Genomic DNA, 24115 nt, shown 5'->3' on the forward strand with positions numbered 1-24115 from the left:
TCTTTCATTAATGCCTTCAAAGCTGGCAAATTTTGAAAGGCTATTGACTTGGAGCAGTGGAAAGAAAGGCTCTCTTGGCCTCATTATCTCAGCAAATCTTTGCTTGCTCTGCTGATAACTTAGGTTAAGTTTGGCCTGCATCTTTATTGTGTAGTCTATGTAACATATTTGGATTTGGAGAATACTTGTAGACCACATAAAACATTCCTGAAGGTGGATAGATTTTATATGCCACATGTTTAGGGAAATTAAAGTATTTTAATACATGAAGTATCTCAAGCATATACTGTGTCCTAGGATCAAAGTTGGAAAAGAGCTGAGTCTTAATAAGGTCCTGGAACATCCATTTGACTATGTGAGGTGTTGATGCATATACACTGGACCTTGAGATCTGCCTTGGAACATGCATGTGTTATGTCATGTACTAGATATCATTCAATGGGAATTTACAGGCTATTTTCTTGGAAACCCTCAAGTTTTTGCACTACACTGAAAAAGCTACACCTTTGAATACTCCCAATCTTTCTCTGCCTTTTCCATGAATAAGATTTCTAATAATTTTTTGCTTAGTATTTGTTTCTTGTCTTCACCAATTGATGTGCTATTGCTCAAGATACTTCATGGGAGTAGCAGGTTAACTCATGATTGTACTCTGAAGAGTCTTACCAGAAGGCCTCATTCTTCAGAAGAAAAGGGAAGGGGAAAAGGACTTTTGCCTTGTGTGTGTAGTGCCTTTTATTGCACTAATGTGAAATGATTCGATGTGATGGACAGCAGTTTATCAAAACAAAATCTCATTAAAATCTGTCTGCACTTTGCCCTTACTCTCCTTTATATAATAAGATTGTGAAGCTTTCTGTGACCAGATGGTAACCTGTGGTAACCTGTAGTGTGTGTACATTCATGGGTGATGAATAAAACCATTGTCACCCTTAAATGTTGGCATCAACATTATGTTAGTAACATTTGGAAGTTTCTGCTTTATCAGCAGCAATGACTGGCAAATAATCAGCTGTTTTGTAATGGGAAGCTTAAAATAGCAGCTGAAGACATTTGAGTTAAGCTTCATGGAAAAAGACACTGCTGCATTTATTATGATACCATTTTTTTTTTGTGTAAGGATGACATGATTGTTATTTTAGCTTTTTAGACATACAGTGCAATTAAGAATAATCAGTTTTCCCACACATTCCACAAAGCAACTGAAGCACACATACTAATAACCAGGCCCTTAAATTCAGAGTGACTTCCGCTGCTGCATGGGCAGCCAGTGGGTACAGATGCATGCTTCACAGTGGTTTGCAGCAGCTATTGTGTGATTGCAGCCTTCTTACAGAGACCTGTGTCTCAGCAGAAGTTGCTGATAAATAATAAACTCTCTAAGATTTGCCCACAGCACCAATAGAAGTTCTTTTTGGAGTACTGAGGAGGAGGATCTGTACATATGACATATACTTTGTAAGCTGTAGCAGGCATCCAGACTGGAAGTTTAAAAGAATGTACAAAAGAATTCTGATTTGTGTTTACAGGAAGTAGTAGATGGTTGCACCAATAAAAATTATTCTGTGTTATAGATGCACACTGATACATACAGTGTTTGACTCATAATGACTCTCAATTGCATGAGGCTGGTTTTAGAACTCTGAACATCAGCAAAGAAAAATCATGATTTGGACAGGGTGTTCAGAAAACAGATTTTGCCTGTAACTAAAGGTAGTAAGTTTATTCAGACAGTTTTAATTCATAATTATTCCCACTAAAGGCCTCCCATTTACTGGGAGGGAGAGTCTTACATATTCTTTTACCAGGGTCTGCCATTATTTTTTTAGAGTGAGATTTTTATGAACAGATTTAGCTAAGAAATGTATATATGTTTACATACAAATATTTTTTTATATTCTTTTCTCCAGTCTTTTTTCTTTGCTTACTGCTCTTCTCAGCATGAGTATGTAGTACCTTTATATGATGTATTTTACTAAGCTTTTACTGTACTGGGGCCAAGTCAGTGGTACTTTCTTGCGTGCTTGGGACTAATTGTTTGCTGAATTTTATCTTTGCTTTCTATCTTAGACTGAACTACTTAATTAAATGTGTGAAAAATAAATTGTTAAACCTTATGACTGGACAATACTCTTTACCATGAAATGAAACATAGAAAGAGCAAACAGGTGATATTTTAACCTGATGCATGGTTACCTGCATTTCAGAGGACATGATTGTCCACATGCAATTTTAAAACTTTGACTATACCAGATGGTAAAAGAGTCTTAGTGAACATGTTTGTATCTATATGAAAGATTGCAAGTTGAGATAGCATATTGCTCTCTTTGAAGAGGAATAAGCCACAGTGGCATGAGAAGAATTTTAAAGTGTTTCCATTCCAGGACTTACATTTGTGTGTTATTTTACCAAAATTTATTGTGAAAATTCACACCTTTAAATGAGGACATGATAGCTCATTAAAAAAGACAACAAAAAAATAAGGAGAAGAAAGATTTGTAGGAATGGAAGATGAGTCTTGCTCTCTGCAAGAAAGGATTGCAAGTTCTTGCCATAATTAGTGCACCAGCCTATGCTGGCCTCTTACGTTGAAGTCAAATTAATGGTGAAAGAATTCTTCCTAAATGTTTTCAAAAATTGGGCTGGTACTATGTATGACTGAAACTGCAGTTATACACCTTTGTATAAGAGAGAGGTGTGGAGAAAAGAGGAATTGCATTATCCAGTTTTAGAAGATGCCCTAACACAATGGAAAAAATTGAGGGTGTTGCCAATTACAGATTTTCTTTTTCCAGGGGAAATCTAAGCGAGAGGGTTTAGACTGAAATGAAAGCTGTTCTGTTCTATCCAGTTCAATGTTGTGTTTACCATGAAATGTGCCACTAAGGCCACTGTAATGAAGTCAAAAGTAAAAATTACATCTTTAAAGTTGGACAAGAAATCCCATTTCCTCCATGAGACCTATCTTGATATTACTGACTAAGGAGATATCCTTATCTCCAGCTGAAGAGCTGTAAAGATGCAGTCTATCCGTTTCATTCCCATGGGAGTTCCTAATCCTTAGTTACTATTTGGCAATTATTTTTTGGTGTGTTTGGTCAGGATCTGTAACATTTCAGTGCAGACGTCTGCTCTGAATCAGTCTGAGTGAAGCTGAATAAATACCTCCTGGCAAGTAAACATCATCATGGCAATCCTCAGTCCTGTGGCTGTGAGACACAATAAGTTTAAGGGTAGCTCATGACACATTTTTAGCAAATAAACTAGTAACCAAGATGACTTCTCAGCTCTAGGGAAAAAATTCAAAAAGGGCCTCATCCATCTTTGTGAATGGGTGACTTTGAGCCACTTTTATAGAACAAGAGATTGGGTCTGAATGGAAATGTTTAAGGAAGTCATTCGAGCATTATTTACAGAGTTTCACTTCAAAGGTGTGCTAATATTTTATAGTTTAGTTACAGCTTATCACCTGTCTTTGTTCTTCCAGGCATTTAAGACCAAGGATGGCTACATCGTGGTGGGAGCTGGAAATGATCATCAGTTTGTCACTGTGTGCAAGGTGTGTGTTAGGCAAGAGTATAGAAATGTGTAATAGCTTCCATTCTCACTAGGAAAATTAAGATGCTGATTCTTCTTTATTATCTCTGGTTTTTAATTCATTTTTTATTTTCTGTATGGAAATATGTGGTGAGTATAAATTCTAACCCTGTATCTGTTCTGACTCTGAATTCAGAACACACCATTTCTAAAACTTGTAGGTACTGTGCTCCTTTTGAAGTCTGTGCACATCTGATTGAATCTACATCTACTTAAATCATTACCCATGCACATTGTCCTTTAGAGCCGCTAGCATGTGCTGATCTGTGCTCACTGAGAAACTTGTGGACTTAGAAAAGAAATGTTACAGGACTCTGGGCTGATTTTGGAGTGGTGCAGAGACATGATGTTGAAGAACAATGTTTAAAAAAATTGTTCTAAATGAAATGTATCAACATTGCAAATAAAAGACCCCAGTAACATGTAAGATGGGACAAGAGAATTTTTGCATGTAGCATTAGACAACATTTCAAAAAATTACAGCTCTAGCTATTTTGGCCATTGTGTTTTTTCTCTAGGAAATTGGATATTTAACATAAATTAATGACACTCAGGAAACTGAGCATTATTTTCCTCCGTTTGTTCGTGTCAGATATTTCACATTTCTGTGGAAGTTCACCACGAATAACTGGAATATGAAGTAAGAGGACAGTGCTGTTTTGATTCTCTTTTAGTACAGTTTGGGGTATGTATCCTCAGCTCACTGTGTGGAGGGGTTCTGCTTTCACTTTGAGTTGGCTCATAAGCTCTTCAAAATTTGCTCAGTGGGTTTTCTTCAAAAAGGTATCTGACTGCTACAGTCATCATTATCTTAATATGAAAGAAGACTAATCACTGAATAAGTGTCTACCTGGCACAACTCAGTTTTATCAAAGACTCATTATCTCATAAAGGAAATATTTCCAGAGTCTCCCAGGACATAGCTGTAAATGTCTTTTTGATGCTTTATCATCTAAAATGAAGAATTATGTAGCAAATGTTTGTCATCCTGCAATCCTTGAGTAAGAGAGAGCTGAAGATCCGTCTCAGTAGGTTCTGACTTCTTGATGTGAGCAAGCAGGCACTAAATCTTTAGACCATGCACTTTACGTGACTTTAGGGTGCAGCTGAGAGAATTACGGTGTGCCTTGTTGCTACATATTCTCTGTGTAATCATTAAAGAGGGAATGGAACCCCAGAAGATGAAGCAAGATTTTAATGGTTTGTATTACCCCAGAATGTATAGGATAAATATTAAGTGAGACTAATATTAGCACTGGTCTGCAGGCTGGTTTTTTCTCTCTTATCTTGATAAATGTGTTCTGGTGTTCCTACAATTGAGTTCCTACAAAGAGGTACAGAGCATGGAAAAATGATGATTGCTTACATTTCAAAGGGATTAAAAAGGCAGAAAAAGTAGTTCAAGTTTTGAGTAATTGTTAGATTTTTCTATACACCAGTTATCATATTTGTTTCTATAAAGAATGCTTTTTACCCTTATCAGGCTATTATAGGTATGGATTTGGGCTGTTACATTGCCCAAAAAATAAAATGATTAAGAAGTCAGTGGAATGCTGGAATTAGAGATAAGCATGTCTCGTTAGAGATATGCTTTGTGCTAAGTCAACGGTGATTTGGAACTTAAAACAGTGTGAAGAGGGAAAGCCAATAAGGGAAAAGAACTTTGTTACAGGAAGGTCTTCAACATCCTAGCGAGCTTTAGTAAATACAGTGTTTGAAATTGTTTCAAACACTGGAATTGCTATTAGGGAATTTTTCTGAGCTGAGTTGGTGCTGAAAATGGAGGCTATATGGAAGCTGTTGCCCTGAAGGCATATAGTCTAGAGATGTAACAGCTGGCTCAAGCTGTCAACAATCGCGAACATTCTGCTTCGATCTTTTCAGGCAAGCAGAAAGAAAAATCTGGAATAATTCACTGTGATATTTTCAAAATCAGGGACAACTAACGTAGCTTGTTTGAGGACTCAGATAATTGAAGAAAAACTTTGTAACACTGCTGGCTGAAATGCGTTTCATTGTGGTCAAGTGTTACAACTGCACATCCTGACCTGTGGTCGATTTGGTCTGATTAGGAATACTGAGCGAGACCCTTCAGAAGACTGAAGATTTAGGTACAGCAAGGGAGATTTCAAACAGTTTTGCTAGTGTTGCAGGACACAAAACACAGAGAGTGTAAGCTCTGAGTGTGCATGTAGAGCTCGAGCAAGGCCTCAAATACAGAGCACCATTTTCATTCTAAATGTTTACAGTGAAATAAAGAAAATAGCATTGGCAACACGATGCAGAAAGATGAATGGTACATTAATGAATAACTTCTCAAGCGTGCATTTGTTAGTCACAAAAAAAATTGAGAAGAACATATATAGACATGCAGCTTTACACCAGATGGACACTAAGTTAAAGCTGAAATCAGTGACATTAATTAAAACAGCACAGTGAGCAACTCCATATGATCATTTTTTCATATAACACATCGAATGGAACCATAGCTTTCTGATTAATTTATTGGTTTTTTAAATTCACATAAGAATTCACTATAATTTAATTTGAACAATCTTACAGTTTTTTTTCTAAAGCAGTGATTTGTAACTCCAAACCAGCAGTATTAAGGAAATCATTTTAAGGGGTACCAACAGTATTGATAAACTTCCAGATAGAAAAATTTAGCTATTTTGTAATGCTAATTTATGATATGTTGTGATTTCCATAAAATGGATTATATAAATGCAGAAGAAAAAGAAAATATGCTGTGAATTAAGTATTGATGGAAGATGCTAGATTGATGTTTTATGTTTTACCTTGCAGATAAAAATCTGCAGAAAAGTTTTGTAACATCGCCATTGTTCTAGCATAACTTACAGATATCTTGCTTCCATGCTTAGTTTTGTTACTGTAGGTGAAAATTATCTCAAAGATGACTATCTGTTTTTAATGTCTCTAAATAACTGTTGAAAGAATATCTATTTTGCTAATGGTTCTATGTCATCAACAGCTATTCACTTGTAAAGGAAGCTGTATCTTTATTCACTCCAGCAAAGTCAGGAGTCATTAAATGATTGTGGCCTTGGTCTAAAGCAGTGTCAGAGGAATTAGCAGAATGTAATGTTTGAAGTATCAGAGAGATTGACACCAACTTGACACCCACTTACATGTGGTAGTACACAAGCATATAGATTCAGGAAGCGACTGAACATGTTAATAAAACATAAATCCATTTATGATTGCTAAATATATAGAAAACACCTTCAACTCAGAAATGTCCTAGTCAAAAGAGGACTGGAGTTTGGATGAATATTAAGGAAGTGTTGTATGTACAGGCCCTGTTCTTAAACTTTTCCTAAGCATCAGACAACAGGCAGAGATAGAATGATGGGCTATAGGAACTTCAGATTTGAGCCATTGTATTTTTAAAGCCATCTTAGAAATGGCCCTATAAAAATGTAGCATGTTTAGAATTTTTATAAGACTCATCACAAGAAAAATGGAGCTTTAGTGTGTGTTAGTGAGTAAAAATACATGAAGAATATGTGACAGTCTCTTTCTTTATAAGATTCTATGCTGCCTTTCTCTGTAGCTGATGTAGTTGGTGTATTTTTTAGAAATCACATTTAATTGTGTTTATTTATGTTCTATAGAAAGTCATTGTGGCACAAATAGGTAAATTATATTGATTTCCCACACAGCTGCTTTTCTAATGAATGCCTGTACAAAATTGTAAGACTCATTCTGCATATTTAATTCCTCTTATAGTATAATACACATGGTCTTTAAAGCACATGTTGTTTAAAGGTCTAATGTGGCAGGTGGAAGTTACACATCAAAGATGTATTTCTCCTTTCTCAGAGGCTATACCACAACTTTTCTTTATTAATTATTTTGGAAAAAAATAATAAAAAAGACTGATGGTGTTTCAATAGAAAAATACTTAAAAAAAATTTTCTTTTGTTTCTCTTCTTTCCTTTTTGACAGAGATTACTGAAGTGGAAAGAAATAATCTTAGACATATCTTTTCTCCATCTAGTGTATGAAGAACAGACATATTTCTTTTTCTGTGACATACAAGTTAGTGCAGGATAATCCCACAGATCTATCCATCCCCATGTTAATAACTTAGTTTTTTGGTTTTCTATGGTAAGAATTTCTCCTGGCTACTCGCAATAGCTGTTAGCTAAGTTTTGGATCTTCAGTCTGATTTCTCTCTTTTTCCATTACTTGTTATGTTACATCAACCAGGAAGCTTTTTACACAAAGAATTAAAAATTAATTTTTGATTTTTTATATTAAATGGTTGATAAATAGTGATTATTGGAAATAAGTGGTTTTAAAAAAATCAGTAATTATTTTGTTTTATATATATATATCTTGTAAAGCACATTTTTACGTACCTTTTTTTTTACTTAGATCCTGAATTTGCCTGAAGTTAGTAAAGATTCCAGGTACAAGACTAATACACTCAGAGTCCAGAACAGAAAAGAACTTACTGACATATTATCAACTCGGTAAGTTAATTAAAAGGGAAGAATCTTTATTTAATCTGTTAATGCAAATAGTAATGCATAACAAACCCTCATCATGTGAAAATTTTGTTTTACTCTTTTGAGATACTCTAGTTTTTATAATAGGTATTGCAAAAGCTTACTGATAGTAAATAGTCTGCCTTTTGCACACAGACAATCGTGTGAACTAAAGAAGCCAGACCACAGATTTAAGTTTTCAGAAACTCCTTTAACTTCTCTTTAACATTAACTTGAATTTTAGTGAAACCAGTGCTTTCCGCTTTCCTGAATGGATGTAGCACCTGGAAAAAATGCTTGGAGCACCATTTGCTTTTGCTGTGGGATTTTAAAGTTTTCAATGAGTGTTTCTGTATCCAGGGGAGTTCCACTTGCTTTTCTCCCTTACTGCTGATTCTGTATTGTAGTACTCTGTGCCACAAACTCTCCCTGGGCCATTCCTTTTAAAATCAAAAGGATATGTGTTTAGTTTTCTGTTTGGGAGTCATCCTATTAAATACTTCATTTTTTTAAGAGAGAACTGAAAAAAATTTTTATTTGAGAGATTACAATAGCTTAGTTATCTTCCTCATTCTGTTTGAGAAGGCCTTATATGGAGAAGATGATAAATTTATGTAATGAAAGAAAAATCTGATTTGTGTAAACCTTCCCAAAGGTGGCTTTGGCAGCACCTCATACTTCTGGGGATGAGCACAGGAGGTGGTTAATTATTCAAGAAAAGTCACACTATCATGTTGACCAGTATTAGTCTTTGTCAACAAATGCATAACAGTTATCATTGAGGCAATTTTACTGGGGGAGTTTAGAAGCACTAAGTCAGATGTCTCCCCTTTTCATTCCAACCAAGAAAAAGAGTTTCAGTTTCAGAGCACATCCACACTCCCCACTCTCAATCCCACATTTTTTGGATATTAAGAATCAGAATCATGAGTCATTAAAGAGTGTAGAAAGTTATTTAATTTCTTTTGGTTGCACTTGTACTTTTGTCTCTGTCTTACCTGTATATTTTCAGATGTCCTGCCCCTGGTAAAAAAAAACAACAAAGTACCAGCTGACTGCATTTTTGAATAATTATGGTGTAACTGTCCTTGATTAACTTTTGGAACTCTTATTTTACCTTCTTGTAACAAATGGATTGTGATAACGCAAATGAGGCCACTTTTGCTATAAGTTTTGAGCCCCTGAAAGGCCATAATTTATCTTTTGACCTAATTTTGAGCTCTTACATTATTGATGCATAGTTTTAGTTTCAAAGTTGGTTCATGTTTATTTATTACTTGGACTTCATTTAGTATGGAATTTGTCTGATGTACTCAGGTACCTTGTGAGAAGGCTATTTTGCCATCCATAGATCAGTTACTTGATAGCTTGTTGCCTCTGGTTAATTTTGGATGTTGTCTTTTTTTTTTCTTATGGGAAATGTCTGAACAAGAAGATAAAGTTCAAGGAATAGTTGTTCTTTGAATTGCCAGAATTACAATTTGTTTTTATATCTGTAGCTATTACTTAATCAAATTACATTCTTGCTCTTCTAATTACTGCTTTATGTATTTTTTTTCCTCAGAGTTTGTGTTCTCTTTTATTATTATAATTTAGGCTGAATTTCTGCATATTATATGCAAGTATGTAAATGTATACACACTTTTGGAGTAGACATTTCTAAAGTATTCTGCTATGTCATATTATTGTGAGTTCATCTGGCAGTCAGTTATAAAACACAGATATAACAAACACCTTCAGTATTCTAATGCAAGTTGAATGTGTTTCCACGCACATTCCATGGTAACTTTGCTTTAATTCACTAATGTACAGTTTTTTGTAAAATTGTGCATGGTTTATTTTTGAAGTTACTTAGAGAATTAAATAAAGGTTTCTCAGTGCTGAAAAATGTCAACCCTTGAGAAATGAAGGGAAATGACAAAATAGTAATGATAGAATTTCACTGAAAAATACCTTAATTTACTCACTGATTGCTTGATAGTATTACAGCTTCCAGCACATGGAAAATATAACCCTAAGGTGCATTACTTGGACAAAAATACCTGCAGACCCTTCTATTCACTCACTTTATGTGCCCTGCTGTCCACTTTAAAATGAATTTGTGGAGATATAAGCTGGAGCAGCTTAGAAGACATATTCTTTAGACATTGATTTTCTCAGTCTAGCAAATGAAGTACAGTTGTGTGAAGTACAGTAGTTTTGTTAAGATGAGACACTCCTTTTCTCCCCAAGCTCTCCTGCTGCCATTTTCAGTTTATACACTCTTTCTGTTCCACTAAGTCATTGGTATTTAAGCAGTGTGTATGGCAGATGCTTGGTACTCTGCAGTTGCTTACATATAGCACTGCTTTTGCACAGTAGAGATAAGCATATATTTTTTAAAGCCTTTGATGTTGTTCTAATCCTAATAAACCAAGGCTCCACCAGAGCGTAGAGCAGGTTTCCACTGACCTATCTACACTGTTTCCTTGCCCTTATCCTTTTTGAACTGTTTCTGGAGCTGTGTTTCACCTTTTCTTTTCAATTTTTTCTTAATTTTCAAAATGAACTACCTGCAATTAATTTCTAACTTCTGAGCATTCAGTAAGTGCAAAAAGAAGGATTCTTTACTTAAGAAAAAGTAAGAAAAAGTAACCCTTAAGAAGAAGGGCTCATGAGACTTTGTATAGGAATAGAAGGAGTTGTTCAGACCTACTCACAGTGTCAAAAACTCCCGTGAAGTCTCAAGCATTTAGTTCACTTCATGTGTGGAGCTGAAATTTTTGAAAGCATTTGAACTCTGAATACCAAGGAGACACTTGGTGGCTTTTATTTGCTAAAAACTGAGCGACTGAGACTCTTTGGTCAGAATTTTATTTCTAGATATGTGCACAAAGGAAACATTGTGACAATTGGTCAATGTTAAGGAATGCTGGGATTTTTTAAGAAAAAGGCTCTATCTTGGGAATTCTTGACTCATGTGACCTCTAATTCATATCAATAATTCTATTCACCACCTGTGGTAACCATGCCAGATTTCAGGGCAGTCAAGTAAGCATGGGGATTATGCAGCACTTAGAAGAAATTGACCTTTAAAGAAAAGACTTCTCAGAAGGGTGTGAAATTATCTATTCATCAAAGTCAGATATACTGAACTGAGTGAGAATACAAGATGGGGATGAATATGACTTCAGACATATATGCAACTTGAAACAACTGCTCTGAAAGGTGTGAATTGCTCCATTTATTTCAGAAAGAATTTCCTCATCCTCTTTCTTCTCTGACAGAAATGAAGAGTGAAGCATGCCTGTCCTTAACTCTTTAATCCAGCTTGCTCTCTGTACATCTCAATTCCATCTGTAGGGCACAAATGAAGGGTGGAGAGGGACAGCAAATAAGGAAGGATAAGTTCACATATCCACAGAGGATGTTAGATGTCAATAAAAGTGAGGGGAAGATACACCCCTGTGGAGTGGTATGCTGCTTCTGAGAGAGCCTGCTCTCATACTGAAGCAATAGGAGGGATTACAGAAAACAGTTCCATCTCAAGACATGAAGTGTTTTTAGTTCCACAGTCTATGGGAAAATGAGTAAAATGCTGCAAGAAGGATATAGGCCCATGGGGCATTTTGAACTTGTTTTGCTACTGGTGGTGTTGTCCCTTTCCCATCTATGGTCCTCTTCCTTCTGTGCTGTTTTTTTCCTGTTCCCATCATCTTCCTCCACTTTCTACAGGCCCCCCTCCCTCTCTTCATCTTATTTCCTCTTTCTCCTCCCACTGCTGGCATTTGCACATCTACTCTTCAGTATAAAAAAAAAAAGTTTTTGTGCCTTCTGTATCTGCCTCTTTATTTACATTTTCCCCAAATGACAAGAAAGCAGAACTCTGACAAAAGCAAATTACCTCTGCCTTCCTTTCTTGTGTATGTGCCAAGAGTCAATTTAAAATGACCCTACCTGGGTGGAGGTCAGGTTCAATGGCTACCACTGAGGCCCCTGAGACTCCCAGCTCATGTGAGAACTGACAGACTACAGAGCACTCTGTTTTTTAAGTTTCCAGTGAAAACCTCTGGTTCGTGAGTTAGGTGTACATCTAACTCACAAACAAGAGAACCAAGTTTTAATTGTTGCTATCTTCCCCCTCTGCCTCCCTTTCACTTTTGCTTCCACTAGAACACAATAGTATCAGACACAATGCAGATTATTTTGTATGTGTATATATAAGCAGGCATATGTCAAGACACACACATATAGACTGCACATGGAATTTTACATGTGTGCAAAATAGTATAGTACCAGTTTTAATAGTACCTAGTATAATACCAGTTTTAAAAGAAACTGCTTGAGAAAGGGGGCTTAATCTGGTGATCTTCTTCTTCAAATTACTCCAGAATTCAAACATTAATCCCACCATGCACCTCAGTAATGTAGTCACATTTTAAGGGCAGCTAAATGTGTGCTCCAAGGTACTTTGGGAAATTAACCTGTAAATGGAACAGAGTGTGTGGGGGTGTATAGGTGTAGGTGGAAGGTGAGTAGCAGACTTGCCCTCAGCCTTTAAATTGAAGCAGCTTCCGATAAAGAAGAACACATAAATTCAGTGTGATTAGTGCTCCTGCAGCTCTAACTAAATTATTGTAGACTCAGAAGTGTTAGGGCTGGAAATGATTCAGAGTGGAACTTCTATTCCTAGCACTTATATTTTAAACCCCTTATTCTTGACTGTACACTACAGCTGCATGCTGCGTATGTAAGCGTGAGGGGAAAAGGAATGAACAGGAAGGAAACACAGAGGAACTTGATCCTCAGTTAATAAAGTCGTTGCTAAATGGTTTCCGCCTAGTAACAGAATAGGAGGGCATCTAAAGGGGAAAGAGTATTGTAAGATGTTTAATTTGCCTGATGAGAAGCATTGTTAAATTCACACTTGTTGAGACACACCCAGCCTTTGTAAATCTTCCCTATCCCCACCATTTCCTTTTCTAAGCCAAGAGCCTTGCTGACTAAAGTCACTTGATAACATTACAGGCATGAGCATCTGGTTGTTTACAGCTTCAGCAAGACAGGTGTTTGAAGTTTGAAAGACAGTTGACTTCAGGGTGGCACAGCTGGTAAGGCTTACTTTCCCCAGTCACCTACCTTACCATCAGCATATAGAGGGTTGAGCTGTGTAGACAGTGGCTACCAAATTGCCACATTTTGCTTTAAGAAGCTTCATTTTAAATTGCTATTTTATGTTGACTTCTCTGTACACAAATTAGAGAGATCTAAAATGTCTCAAGCATCTGATTTTTGGACTGGGTAAGCTAATGTGTATTTTTTGTGGGTTTTTTCTTACTTTTTAATAACCTTCTAAGATTATCATATCTGTGTGAAGTTCAAGATCCTTTCTGAAAAGGAGCTTGCCATCTCTTTTCTGATGACTTACATTTCTAACTTGAGGCTACTGAAATCAGTGATTTTAAAGTGACTTTTTGACCTGTCCCTTGCTAGTTCCTTAATCCCCTTGGGTTAAAAGAAAACCAGCAACAAAATCAATGCAACTTTTCATCCTTCTCAATGGGCTTTTATTAGTGTGTGTTTACCTAGCTGATTTTCAGTTAATTGGCAGTTCTTTTGTCATAAGTATAAAAGTCACGGTCCTTTTTTGTACTTGAGTAAAACAGAGGAAGGTTGGAGAAAAGTAGTATATTTCTAATGTGCGTAGCTTAACACTATCTGACTACAAAAGAATTACTTCTTTTACATGCTGGAGTAACTTCTTAGTAGCCATAAGAAATGCATTTTACAACATAGTTGTATTTCCCTCTGTCTGGTATGCCATTCCTTAAAAATCATACATGGTTTTAAAGCAGCATGCAAATCTTGATAGAGGAAAGAGGAAGTCTCTCAACCTCTGGCACAAATTTAGTGCATAAAGGCGAAGATTTATTAATAGTTCTACAAAACTGGTAGCAATATTTATAGTATGCAATATTTATCTATAAATAAACAATATTTATTTATCTCTACAAATATTTTTATGTATATAGAAATATAAAAGAATTTTCATGGTGAATTGTTGTAACTGCAAATGTCTGGATAGTATTTTTTATGTAGCTACCACTTATAATCTACTGTATGTGACATCTTTTAAAGTATTTGAAATATCTCTCAGCAAAATCTGTACAATCGTGTTGATCACAACTATTTTAATATTTTGTCTGTTGTGGATTTCCCAGCAATTCACCAGTAACAGAAGAGTAGACACTAACAATATTTACACACTATTGAGTAAATGCTGTAGAATTCACTTTGAAAGCACTAACTCTGTACTCACTGTACACTAAAGGATAATGATCCATTCTTTGAATTTTCCAAACAAATATTTTCTAGGGCTTTTGTTTTGTGTAGTGTCTTTCATAGATGCTACTGTAAGAAACTGTACCAACCCTCTTACTCATTTAACTACAATTAAAGAGGTGTTTGGTAGTGAAGAGACTGTTGATAGAACAAAATAAAACAAAAACTATGATGCAGATTTGCGTTGTGCTAGAGAACACAGGAATGCTCTTGTGGACTTTAGCAAGAACAGAGGAGCTTTTTGTGATTGACCACATGTAGAAAGCTCTTACTAATCCTGGAGGTTGCTGTTCCATCTGTATTTGGTAGCTGTCCAAATAACTTCTCTAAATTAATTGCCATAGGTTTCCTATAGAAAAGAGCAGTATTTTGCTTCAGTAGTTCTTCTAAACTTATTAGAATTGGATTGGATATTTTTATCCATTAGAGAAATATAGTTGCCCTTCTACATAGGATGGTAGCAAGGATTGAAGGTTTCCTAGGAAACATAGAAAATGGAATACACACAAAGTGGATTCATTCAAACTTTTTAAGTCTTTGTTTCATTGAAAGACAAAATATTGCTAAAAAACCACCAAATTTTATTTTAATAATTATCGGGATGAGAAACTCAGAAACATACAACACATACCCAAGTGTTATTAAAAAATATGAACGCATTAAAGCCATTTCATGTAACTTGCACAAGTCTGGCAGACATACTTTTTCTGTTTTACATGTAAAGATGCATTTCTTACTTTTTTCTTTAAATTAGAATTTGTTAGAAAGCAAAAGGGAATGTAGATCCTGCTTTTCAAGAAGCCAAATTATGGTTGTAGTTTATGTAAAAAAACAAGGTGTAAAACTTTTTTTATTTTATATTTAGTTTTTGCCTTTTAGAGGTTTTTTCTTTATATTGTGCTGTAAATTTTTTTTGATGAATTTGCTGAGTGTATAGTTTAAATTTAGATGTTTCCATTTAATGATGCCTGCTAGATTTACTAATTGAAGAAAAATATATTTAGTTGGATTTCTTCCAATTTCAATTAGTTCAGCTTATGCCACACTTTCTATTCTTAAAATATTTTAAAGCATGAAACGTATTTAATGTTACATGTTCTGGAATTTGATGCCTCATTTCGATACTGCAACTTTAGTATTTTTGTGAGTGCTGTGTAATTTAGTGCGGAGGAGGTTTACAGTATTGCTCAAAATGCAAATGAGACATCATGGAGACTTTGACCTCTTCAGGAAGTAAGCCTCAGTTCAGGCTTTGCAGTAAATGTCCTAGCAATGGGTTTGTTCTTCATTGGGGTACATATCCTTTCGTTTTTAGAGGTGCTTTCAGAAAGAGCCTGAATTTAAATTTCATACCACAAAGTAATACAGTAAAAAGCAAATCCTTCTGAACTTCTAAAATACTGGTAGTAATTGCAGAGAGCTATGCTACAGCATAGCTGTAAAACATTTAGCAGTTTAAAACATTTTTTATTTAAAAAAATCACAGGTAATTTAGAGGGCATTTCTGTGATTATATATTTATATCTATGTGGCAGATGGAACATTTTATAGGAAAAGAGACTCCTCTGAAAAGAAATGAAGCTGTAGTTTGAGCAGTGTTGAGCTCTCCTGCAGTCACTGAGTATCTCTGAGGTAAAGATCCTCTTGCAAATGTCGTGTTTCAGAGTTCAGATGCTCTACAGTCTTGGATTCTTTTTTTTTCCCTACTAGCTCAGGTTTGGAAGATGGACCATTGTTTAGCCTTGTCTGTGTTTCCATCACAATGTTTTTATTTATGAATGTGTATACATAAAGAAAGTCAATAATTTATTTTTCTTAACTGAAAAATATACAAAGTATGATATTTATTAAAAACAATGAAAAATCATAGAAAGACATTTTAAAATAGGTTAAGAGAAAAAAGATTGGCCAGATTTTCTAAATTCCTGCTGGCAGAGCTTTCATTTTCAGGAGAGAATGTCAGTCGTCTACTTCTTGGAAGTTTTCGCTGAGGGTCTTCTCTTGTTATTTGGGAGTGCTGAGCATGTTATTAATGGGTACTCAGCAACCTAAACATCAGCCCTTCACTTTAAGTAATGGTTATGGTATGTAAGTAGTATCACAAAATGTGTTTAGTTGGGGGAATAATACATACAGGTTGGTAAAAAAAAAAATTGAAATTTGTACAGCTGACATCAGAGGTAAAAATTAACATTTTTGTAATCCATGGCTTATCTTTTATCAGATCTTGAAAGAGTATTTCTCCCTTAATGATGTACAGCAGATGTTTCAATATATAAAACATAGTTGAATGAGCAAAATAGTTCCATGCTGTTGCTCTCAAAATCTGAATACTAGACCTTTATTGGCAGTGGTGGTGTTCTGTTTTGGTTTTAAACAGTTTGCTTAACAATATGTTCTCAACAGCCTCTCTTTAACACAAATAAAGGGAGCTATTCCCCATCAGAGTTAGAGTTTCAGTAAGAAACACTGTGTGTCTCTTGAGGATAATAGACAGAGGATAATAAACAATTTCATGTTTTCTACAATATTGTAGTGGTTTTTTTTTCTGTCACGTAGGAAAGAAAAACCTAAGTGCAACCTGAAGCTGTAGAAATTAATATAGAATCACAGAAATTTTTCTTAACATATACATAGATTCTGCAACTTACATATACAGCTCCACTATATATTGAGTCACTCACAATGGTGTAACTGAAGAATATATATCTTGAAAATTATTCAGATTTACCACAACATCAGGAAGTAGCCTACTGGTTATGCAGATATACATTATAGACACTCCTGTTGAAAAAACTTCATTTTCAGGCTATTCTTTAAATGCAAAAGTTCTGGGTTTTTAGACTCAGGAAGATATTTATAAACTCTTTTTAAAAAGAACTGTGGGAACATAACATAGCAGGATAGTTAGTTATTCATCTGTTAGTTATTCATTACTAACAGATCAATTGAATGTGATACATTGAGAATTACAATAATTTTCTGGTGATGGTCTTCAGCACCATGCTTATGAAGTTGAGCCCAAGATTCCTCTTGCAGTTGTCCTCTCTTATTAGAAATGAGATAGTAGAATTTGAAGTGTCAAAAAGTAGTAGCTGGAAAAAGCTTTCCATTTATAACAAGGGATTTAGTGGGCCATGAAATATGAAGTGTCTCTGTTGCTAGCAGGGAACAGAATAATTTTATATAAACAGCATCTGTAACTGAAGGGAAACAGTTTTTCATGCAAATCTTATTTACATTGTGCAGTAGTTTGAGCGCCAAACCTTAATACGAGATGGCTATGAATAACAAGAATATACAGATGATGATAATTGTTGAATGGAGAGTACTGAAGGGAAATACAAATTGTATTTTAGACTAAAATCATGGTTAATACCTGTAATCACTGAGGAAGGAAGGTTATCTGCCTCTCTAGAGTTACCTTTTTCCCCAGTTTCCTGCAATGTACCTGGTTCTAGGTATGGCTCCAACAGAGTACTAAATTGGATAGACCCTAGATGGGTTCAACAGCAGCACTGTCTTTATGGCTGACTACATCTTTACCATGAGGTCACTTTAATTTTCAATGAAGTGCATTGCAATATTTTTTTTATCTGTTTTATTTAGAAGCTATGCTGCATTATGCTTCATTCTTTCATGACTCATGCTTCATTTTATAATACATTTTGCACTTTTAAGACCTTTTATTTTGACTTTTCTTTTTATTGCTCCTTCCATTTCTTCTAGAATTGCTTGTTGACTTCAGGAATAAATCTGCTAGCTCTGAGAAAGGGCCATGCATATTTTGTGCTGGAAGTAAAGCTGAATGTTACTGATGTTGTTCCAAATTACTCTTAAGGAACAGCAAACTGGTAGCTATAGAATACCAGTAACTGAGTGTCCCTTTTTAAGGTTTCTATTAATTTTGTATCCATCAGGTCTTTAAATCACATCTAATTTCTTTTCAGTGTTAGGTATATCATGAAGCCAGTCTTTGATTTCTAATAAGCTGGTAGACCTCTATGGTATTTATCTTCCTGAACTTTAAAATACTATCTCCAAGTAAGTTTACCTTTGATTCAGGATCCCAGATGACTGCAGAAAATACCATCTCTCTGTGACCGATATTGTTCCAACGGTGTCTTTTCTTCGTGTATGCAACTTCAGTAGGCAGATGAGGAAAGAAAATCTATCTAGCAAAACAGGGGAAATAGAGTGGTGTTACTAGTTATGAAATGGAATGCTTAGAAAGAAATAAAATAAGCTTTTTGCATGTGATACAAAGACCTGGAGCAATGCGTTCACCAGCATACAGGCACCGTGTATGTATGCTGAACTGGGTGTTCTTAGAATAGGTTGTACAACCATGCAACAAATAAATATGTGATCAGTCTACTTATCTGACCTAAAAATGTGGGTTTTAATCCTGATGTATGTTTTTGATGATGCTTTACATCAGCTTTTAGTGAGCAGTATTGTGTGATACTTGCACTATATCTTTTTGTTGTTAATTATGTACATGATGGGAAACGAATATGAAGCACATTAGTATAATTAAGGAAGGGAGGAAACCCATTGATCCTTACTTGAAACTGATGATAAATTCAGCTTTACATTATTCCTGCATTGCTTCAGATGATCAGATAGAAACAGAAGTTTGTTCAGAGATAGTCTTTGGGTTTTGCATTTCTGAAGAACATAGGTAGTCCATTTTTGTTATTTTATTCACTGAATGGGAAGAAATCAGTGAAGAGGAGTATGGAAGCAGTGCAAGAGAAGGGAGATATGCTATACATTCCTTAGAATCTGAAAGGACAGTGTTTAAACCACATTCATTCTTATTTGCTCTTAGGTTTTCAGAAAAAGCAACGATCGAGTGGTTGCAGCTCTTTGAAGGGAGTGGGGTTCCCTACGGCCCAATCAACAACATGAAGCAGGTGTTCTCAGATCCTCAGGTTGGTCCTCACCAAGTCTCTTCTGTACATTATTACACATGTCTTACAAGTGGTGAGTAATGATCACTCTTCCTGCCACTCAGATCTGGTTTTGGCTACTTTAAAATGAGATTTGAGAGGTTCAGGATGGATTGAGTTTCAGCAAATAGTAGGTCATATTAAGAAATAAATACAGATGTTTAAATGAATTATATGCTTGGGAACTCAGATTTTGTCACAACAAATTAAACCATAGGTATTCCATGTCTCACACTGAGAGTCTATGTTTCAAAACTGGCTGGTAAAACGGAGGAAGAAACCATAATATAGTATGTAATTGCATTTTATCGCATAAATATGCAGAAAAGCACCTTTTTTTGGGCCCTGAAAGAACTAATTTTTTTGTATGGAGTATGGATAACCAAAATCAATTCTGTTTGAAAAAAAATGGGCAACATTTTGACTGGAAAAAGAAAAATGAAGCACAAAATCCTGAAAAAGAAAGAAACCTATTCTTGGCCTGGAGGTTTCAGTTGCTAAAACCAGTTCATCTCTGTATCTGTTTTAAATATTGCACTGGATTACACCTATGCTTAATTATAAACAATATTTTTATACTTTAGTACCTGGAGTTATATTATCTTCATATTCCCTGATGCCTTCCCTACTTTTTGACTCTCCTGCTTAGGAAGGGTTAAAGGGCCCAAGATAAACTGAATTATACTGTCTTGAGTACTGCAGCTGGGTATTTTATGGCTGTTCTAATGTGTGATGAATCTCCTCTAAGATGATTTTTACTACAGAGAATCACAAGAAAAAATGATTTATCAATGTCTGTTTTGGTATTTTCTTCTGATTTTGTACATGTCCATGTCTGCTGTCAGAAGCGTTTGTTGTGAATGTGATTGCAGTGTTGGGAAAATAAGAGCAGGCAAAGCAATCCCTGTAATAAAAAAAAAATTATAATAAATGTTTGTTATAAATATTATTATATTTTAGAGGCATAAAATAATATTTGTTAGGTGACTGCAGGGAAAGAATATTTTTTTATTAAATAAATACTCTCTTCTTAAAATGATGTAGTATCATGCTGTAAAGTATGCATGGGCCAAATTTTTCACTTCATAACTTTCACAGGGATTAAGATTGGGCTTTGAAGAACATACAGCAAGAGTATTTTACTCAGACTTGGCTCTGCTTAGGGCAACATTGGAAAAATATTCTGTGCTTTTTTTGATGCTGTGAATTTTAAGAAGCTGAGTCTACTCTGAAAGAGACTGTTTTTAAAGCATTATTTGTCATGGGCTATTACCTCCCAAATTGGAAAGAGGTTATCTTGGCTACCTTGCTCTTGTTAAAATTCACCTAAATAACATTTTCACATATATATAAATAACATATATATATGTAACATAATATTATATATGTGTCAGGTTATTACTTGACATAGTTAGGCTATCAATAAAAGGTACCATGGTGCTTTGCAGTTAGATATGGCATGTTTTTTGAGATATTTTTCTGTAAGGGGCATGCTAATATTTTCCTCATGAAACTGCTTTAAAACCTTCTTTTCTATGCACTTTTCTGAAATATGTGGGACCCAGTCATTGCTACTGGAAATTTAATGCCAATATTTGTGCATAGCTGCATATTAACCTTTATTTCATTTCTGAAAGAAGTGTTTTCTCACAGATAGTTTCAGTTCAAAGGAAGCAGGGGGAAAAAAAGACTGAGACTGTCTGACTTGGGAAGCAATTTATCACCTGAGAGACTGTAATCTAGGTGTCCTCTGCACGATGAAATCCCAGGTATAATAGGAGAAAAACAGCACCCACCAACAAGAACATACTCTAATCACAGCAAGATTTTTCATAGAGTCTTAAAATACTTGGAGTTGGAAAGGATCTTTGTGAGGTCATCTATTCCAACAACCCTGCAATCTGCAGGGGTATCTTCAATGAAATCAGATAGCTCAGAAGCCCCACCCAGTCTGATCTTGAATATTTTCAGGGATGGGGCATTTACCATCTATCTGGGCAACCTGTTCTAGTGTTTTCTGACCATCATTGTAAAAACTTTATTATGGCTAATCTAAATTAACATTTTTTTCAGTTTAGAGTCATTAACCCTTGTCCTATCATAACAGGCCCTGCTAAAAATTCTTATAGTCCCCTTTTAAGTACTGAAAGGCCACAACAGGGAATCCCCAGAGCCTTCTCTTTTCCAAGATGAACATTCCTAGTTCTCTCAGCCTTTCCTCATTGCAGAGGTGCTCCATCCAGCCCTCTGATCATCTCCACTGCACTCCTCTGGACTCCTCCACCTTGCTCCTTCTGATAATGTGGACCCCAGAGCTGGACACAATACTCCAGGTGGGATCTTATGACAGCAGAGTAGAAGGGGAGGATCTTTGTCTTGATGGGCTGGTCACACTTCCTTTGATGCAGCCTGAGACACATTTCACTTTCTGGAATGCAAGCAAACATTTCTGGCTTATGTCCAACCTCTCATCCACCAGGTCCCTGTATTTGTTCTGAGCAGGGCTGCTCTCAATCTTCTCGTGTCCCAGCCCATATTGATCCTGAGGGTTGCCTTGACCTTGGTGTAGAACTTTGGGCTTGGCTTTGATGAACCTTGTGATGTTCCTGTGGGCCCACTTCTCAAGAATATGAGAGTCCCTCTGGATGGCATCCCATACTTCAGGTGTGGCAACTGCACCACTCAGTTTGGTGACATCTGCAAACTTGCTGAGGGTGCACTCAATCCCTTTGTCTGTCATTGATGAAGACATTAAATAGCACTGGTCCCAAAAAGCACCCCTGAGGGACACCACTTGTCACCCAAATCATGTCTCACTGAGTCATTGACCCATACCCTCTGGATGTGACTATCCAACCAATTCTTTATCCACCTATTCATCAATCCACCCATTTTCTTATGTATAAGCCTGAATGCAGATTTTTATCAAGTATGAAAACTTTGTAATAATTCTTCCCAGGGCTCACATTATAATGTGGTCTTCTCAGGCTCAGTTTAGACCGGAAAATACATTCTAAGAAAGATGTCACTCAATTTGCGTATGATAACCATGCATACTGATACTGTATGATGTGTGAAACTCTAATGTTACTTAACACTGTTTGATCATAGCACAGTTAAGTGCTTCTCATCACCATTTGCTCTCAACCATTGTGAAGAGTCCAGAAAAACATCAAACCCAGTGATAGCTCAATTTTGCCCAACTCTTATCTTATTCCAATAGATAATATACAGGCTTAGCTAACATCTTCCTTTTTGTGTGTTACCATCAAGATTGGATCTAAGCATTTTATTTACTTCATTTATTGCCATTACCTTCTTCCTTCATCTTTGGATTTTTATATCCATAATGCCAACCCCTTGCATTGTAAGTGTAGCCTTGCACTGTTAGTGACCAAGATGCACTGCACGGATGTCAGCTCAGTTGTCAGTAATGCTGTAAAGGGTGCTCTAGGCTGGTACCAGATGGAGGCAGAAATCTAGGGAGGGAGCTGGAACAATGCAAGAGATGGCTAGAAGCACATGTGAGGAAGTAGGGGGAAAGACAACTACAGGAGATGATTGAAATAGTTTAATGGAGCTCAATTGGCTACAGGCTGGTTGTGCTTTCAAACTTTATTTAATTAAAAGGACCTCAGAGCTCTGAAGGCTGGGAGTGGCTTATATAACTCCTTCTATAAACTGAGATAAGACAACATATTTTTTGATCCCAGGACATTTCACTAATATCATTAACAGCTTCAGTCGTACTCCAAGAGAGCTGCCAAAACCCAGGAAATTTCTTACTCAGTTGGAGTGCCAGGTGATACTGTTTTTCCATGAATGGAGTTAAATGTCCACTTTTCCCACTGATTATAATATTTTATTCATTTGTGAAGTTAAATGAATACCACAGGCATTTGTACTGGTAAGTCAATCAGTCTGTGGAGAGATGTACGTGTGTACTTGTGCATATTTGGATAAAACAGCTGAGAGAAAAAGGAGATTGGCTAGTTAAGGGAACAAATTTCTTAAAAATGTGAGGGTGAAAGCAATGTTTGTGAAAGTTCTTACAAATGCTTAATAGAACAGTATAGACTATGAAAATTTATATAGTGAATCTTTTAAAAACTATTAAAAAAATGCTCTTTTAACCAGGCCAAGATAGTACAAACATAAAAAGAATTCTTAAAACATTTAAAAATCTTATGAGTGACCTCAGTATGGTCCCATTTTACATACACTGGGGAATATGTGTATGAAATACAATGTGGTTTGAAGCTTTCCAAACAAAACAAACTTAAAAGAGAATACCATTTTTAATAGAAACTATTCAAATTCTCCCAAAAGATAAAACAAAACAAAAACAGGTACGCACTGTACTGCAGCTAAGTATGCAAGGACAAAGCTCTTTGCTGGTTAAGTGAGGTGACTGAAGGTGTTTTTTTCTTCTTTAGAACATTGTCCTTGCCTTTTTTGCCCTGTAATTTATTTCAACATTATTTTATAGAGTGTTCTTACTTTAATTAAATAGCTGGCATAATCCAGGAAGCACCAAAACAACTCAGAAAAAAGTGGTCAGTTTAATAAACTGTAATCTGGTGTTTTACTATATTAAATCCATTCATGTTGATGAGTTTTACTATATGAATGTTGTCAGCTGAAAATAAAATGAAAACCATGCAGTGGCACTTCCCCCATGCCCCCAGCAGTTCCAGTCATACCACACAAGTTGAGTACATCAGGTGT

The 24115-nt window shown here is 35.7% G+C and overlaps 1 protein-coding gene across 1 annotated transcript in view; it reads left to right on the forward strand.

The window, feature by feature from the left end:
• SUGCT (succinyl-CoA:glutarate-CoA transferase) overlaps nucleotides 1–24115 on the forward strand; it is a 315155-nt gene that overhangs the window by 114666 nt on the left and 176374 nt on the right. Inside the window, exons 10-12 of the mRNA XM_030966674.1 lie at nucleotides 3488–3559; nucleotides 7999–8096; nucleotides 19267–19369. Of these exons, the coding sequence (XP_030822534.1) occupies nucleotides 3488–3559; nucleotides 7999–8096; nucleotides 19267–19369 (273 nt within the window). The remainder of the gene's footprint in view (nucleotides 1–3487; nucleotides 3560–7998; nucleotides 8097–19266; nucleotides 19370–24115) is intronic.

Source organism: Camarhynchus parvulus, chromosome 2 (assembly GCF_901933205.1).
Source record: "Camarhynchus parvulus chromosome 2, STF_HiC, whole genome shotgun sequence".
Lineage (NCBI taxonomy): Eukaryota > Metazoa > Chordata > Aves > Passeriformes > Thraupidae > Camarhynchus > Camarhynchus parvulus.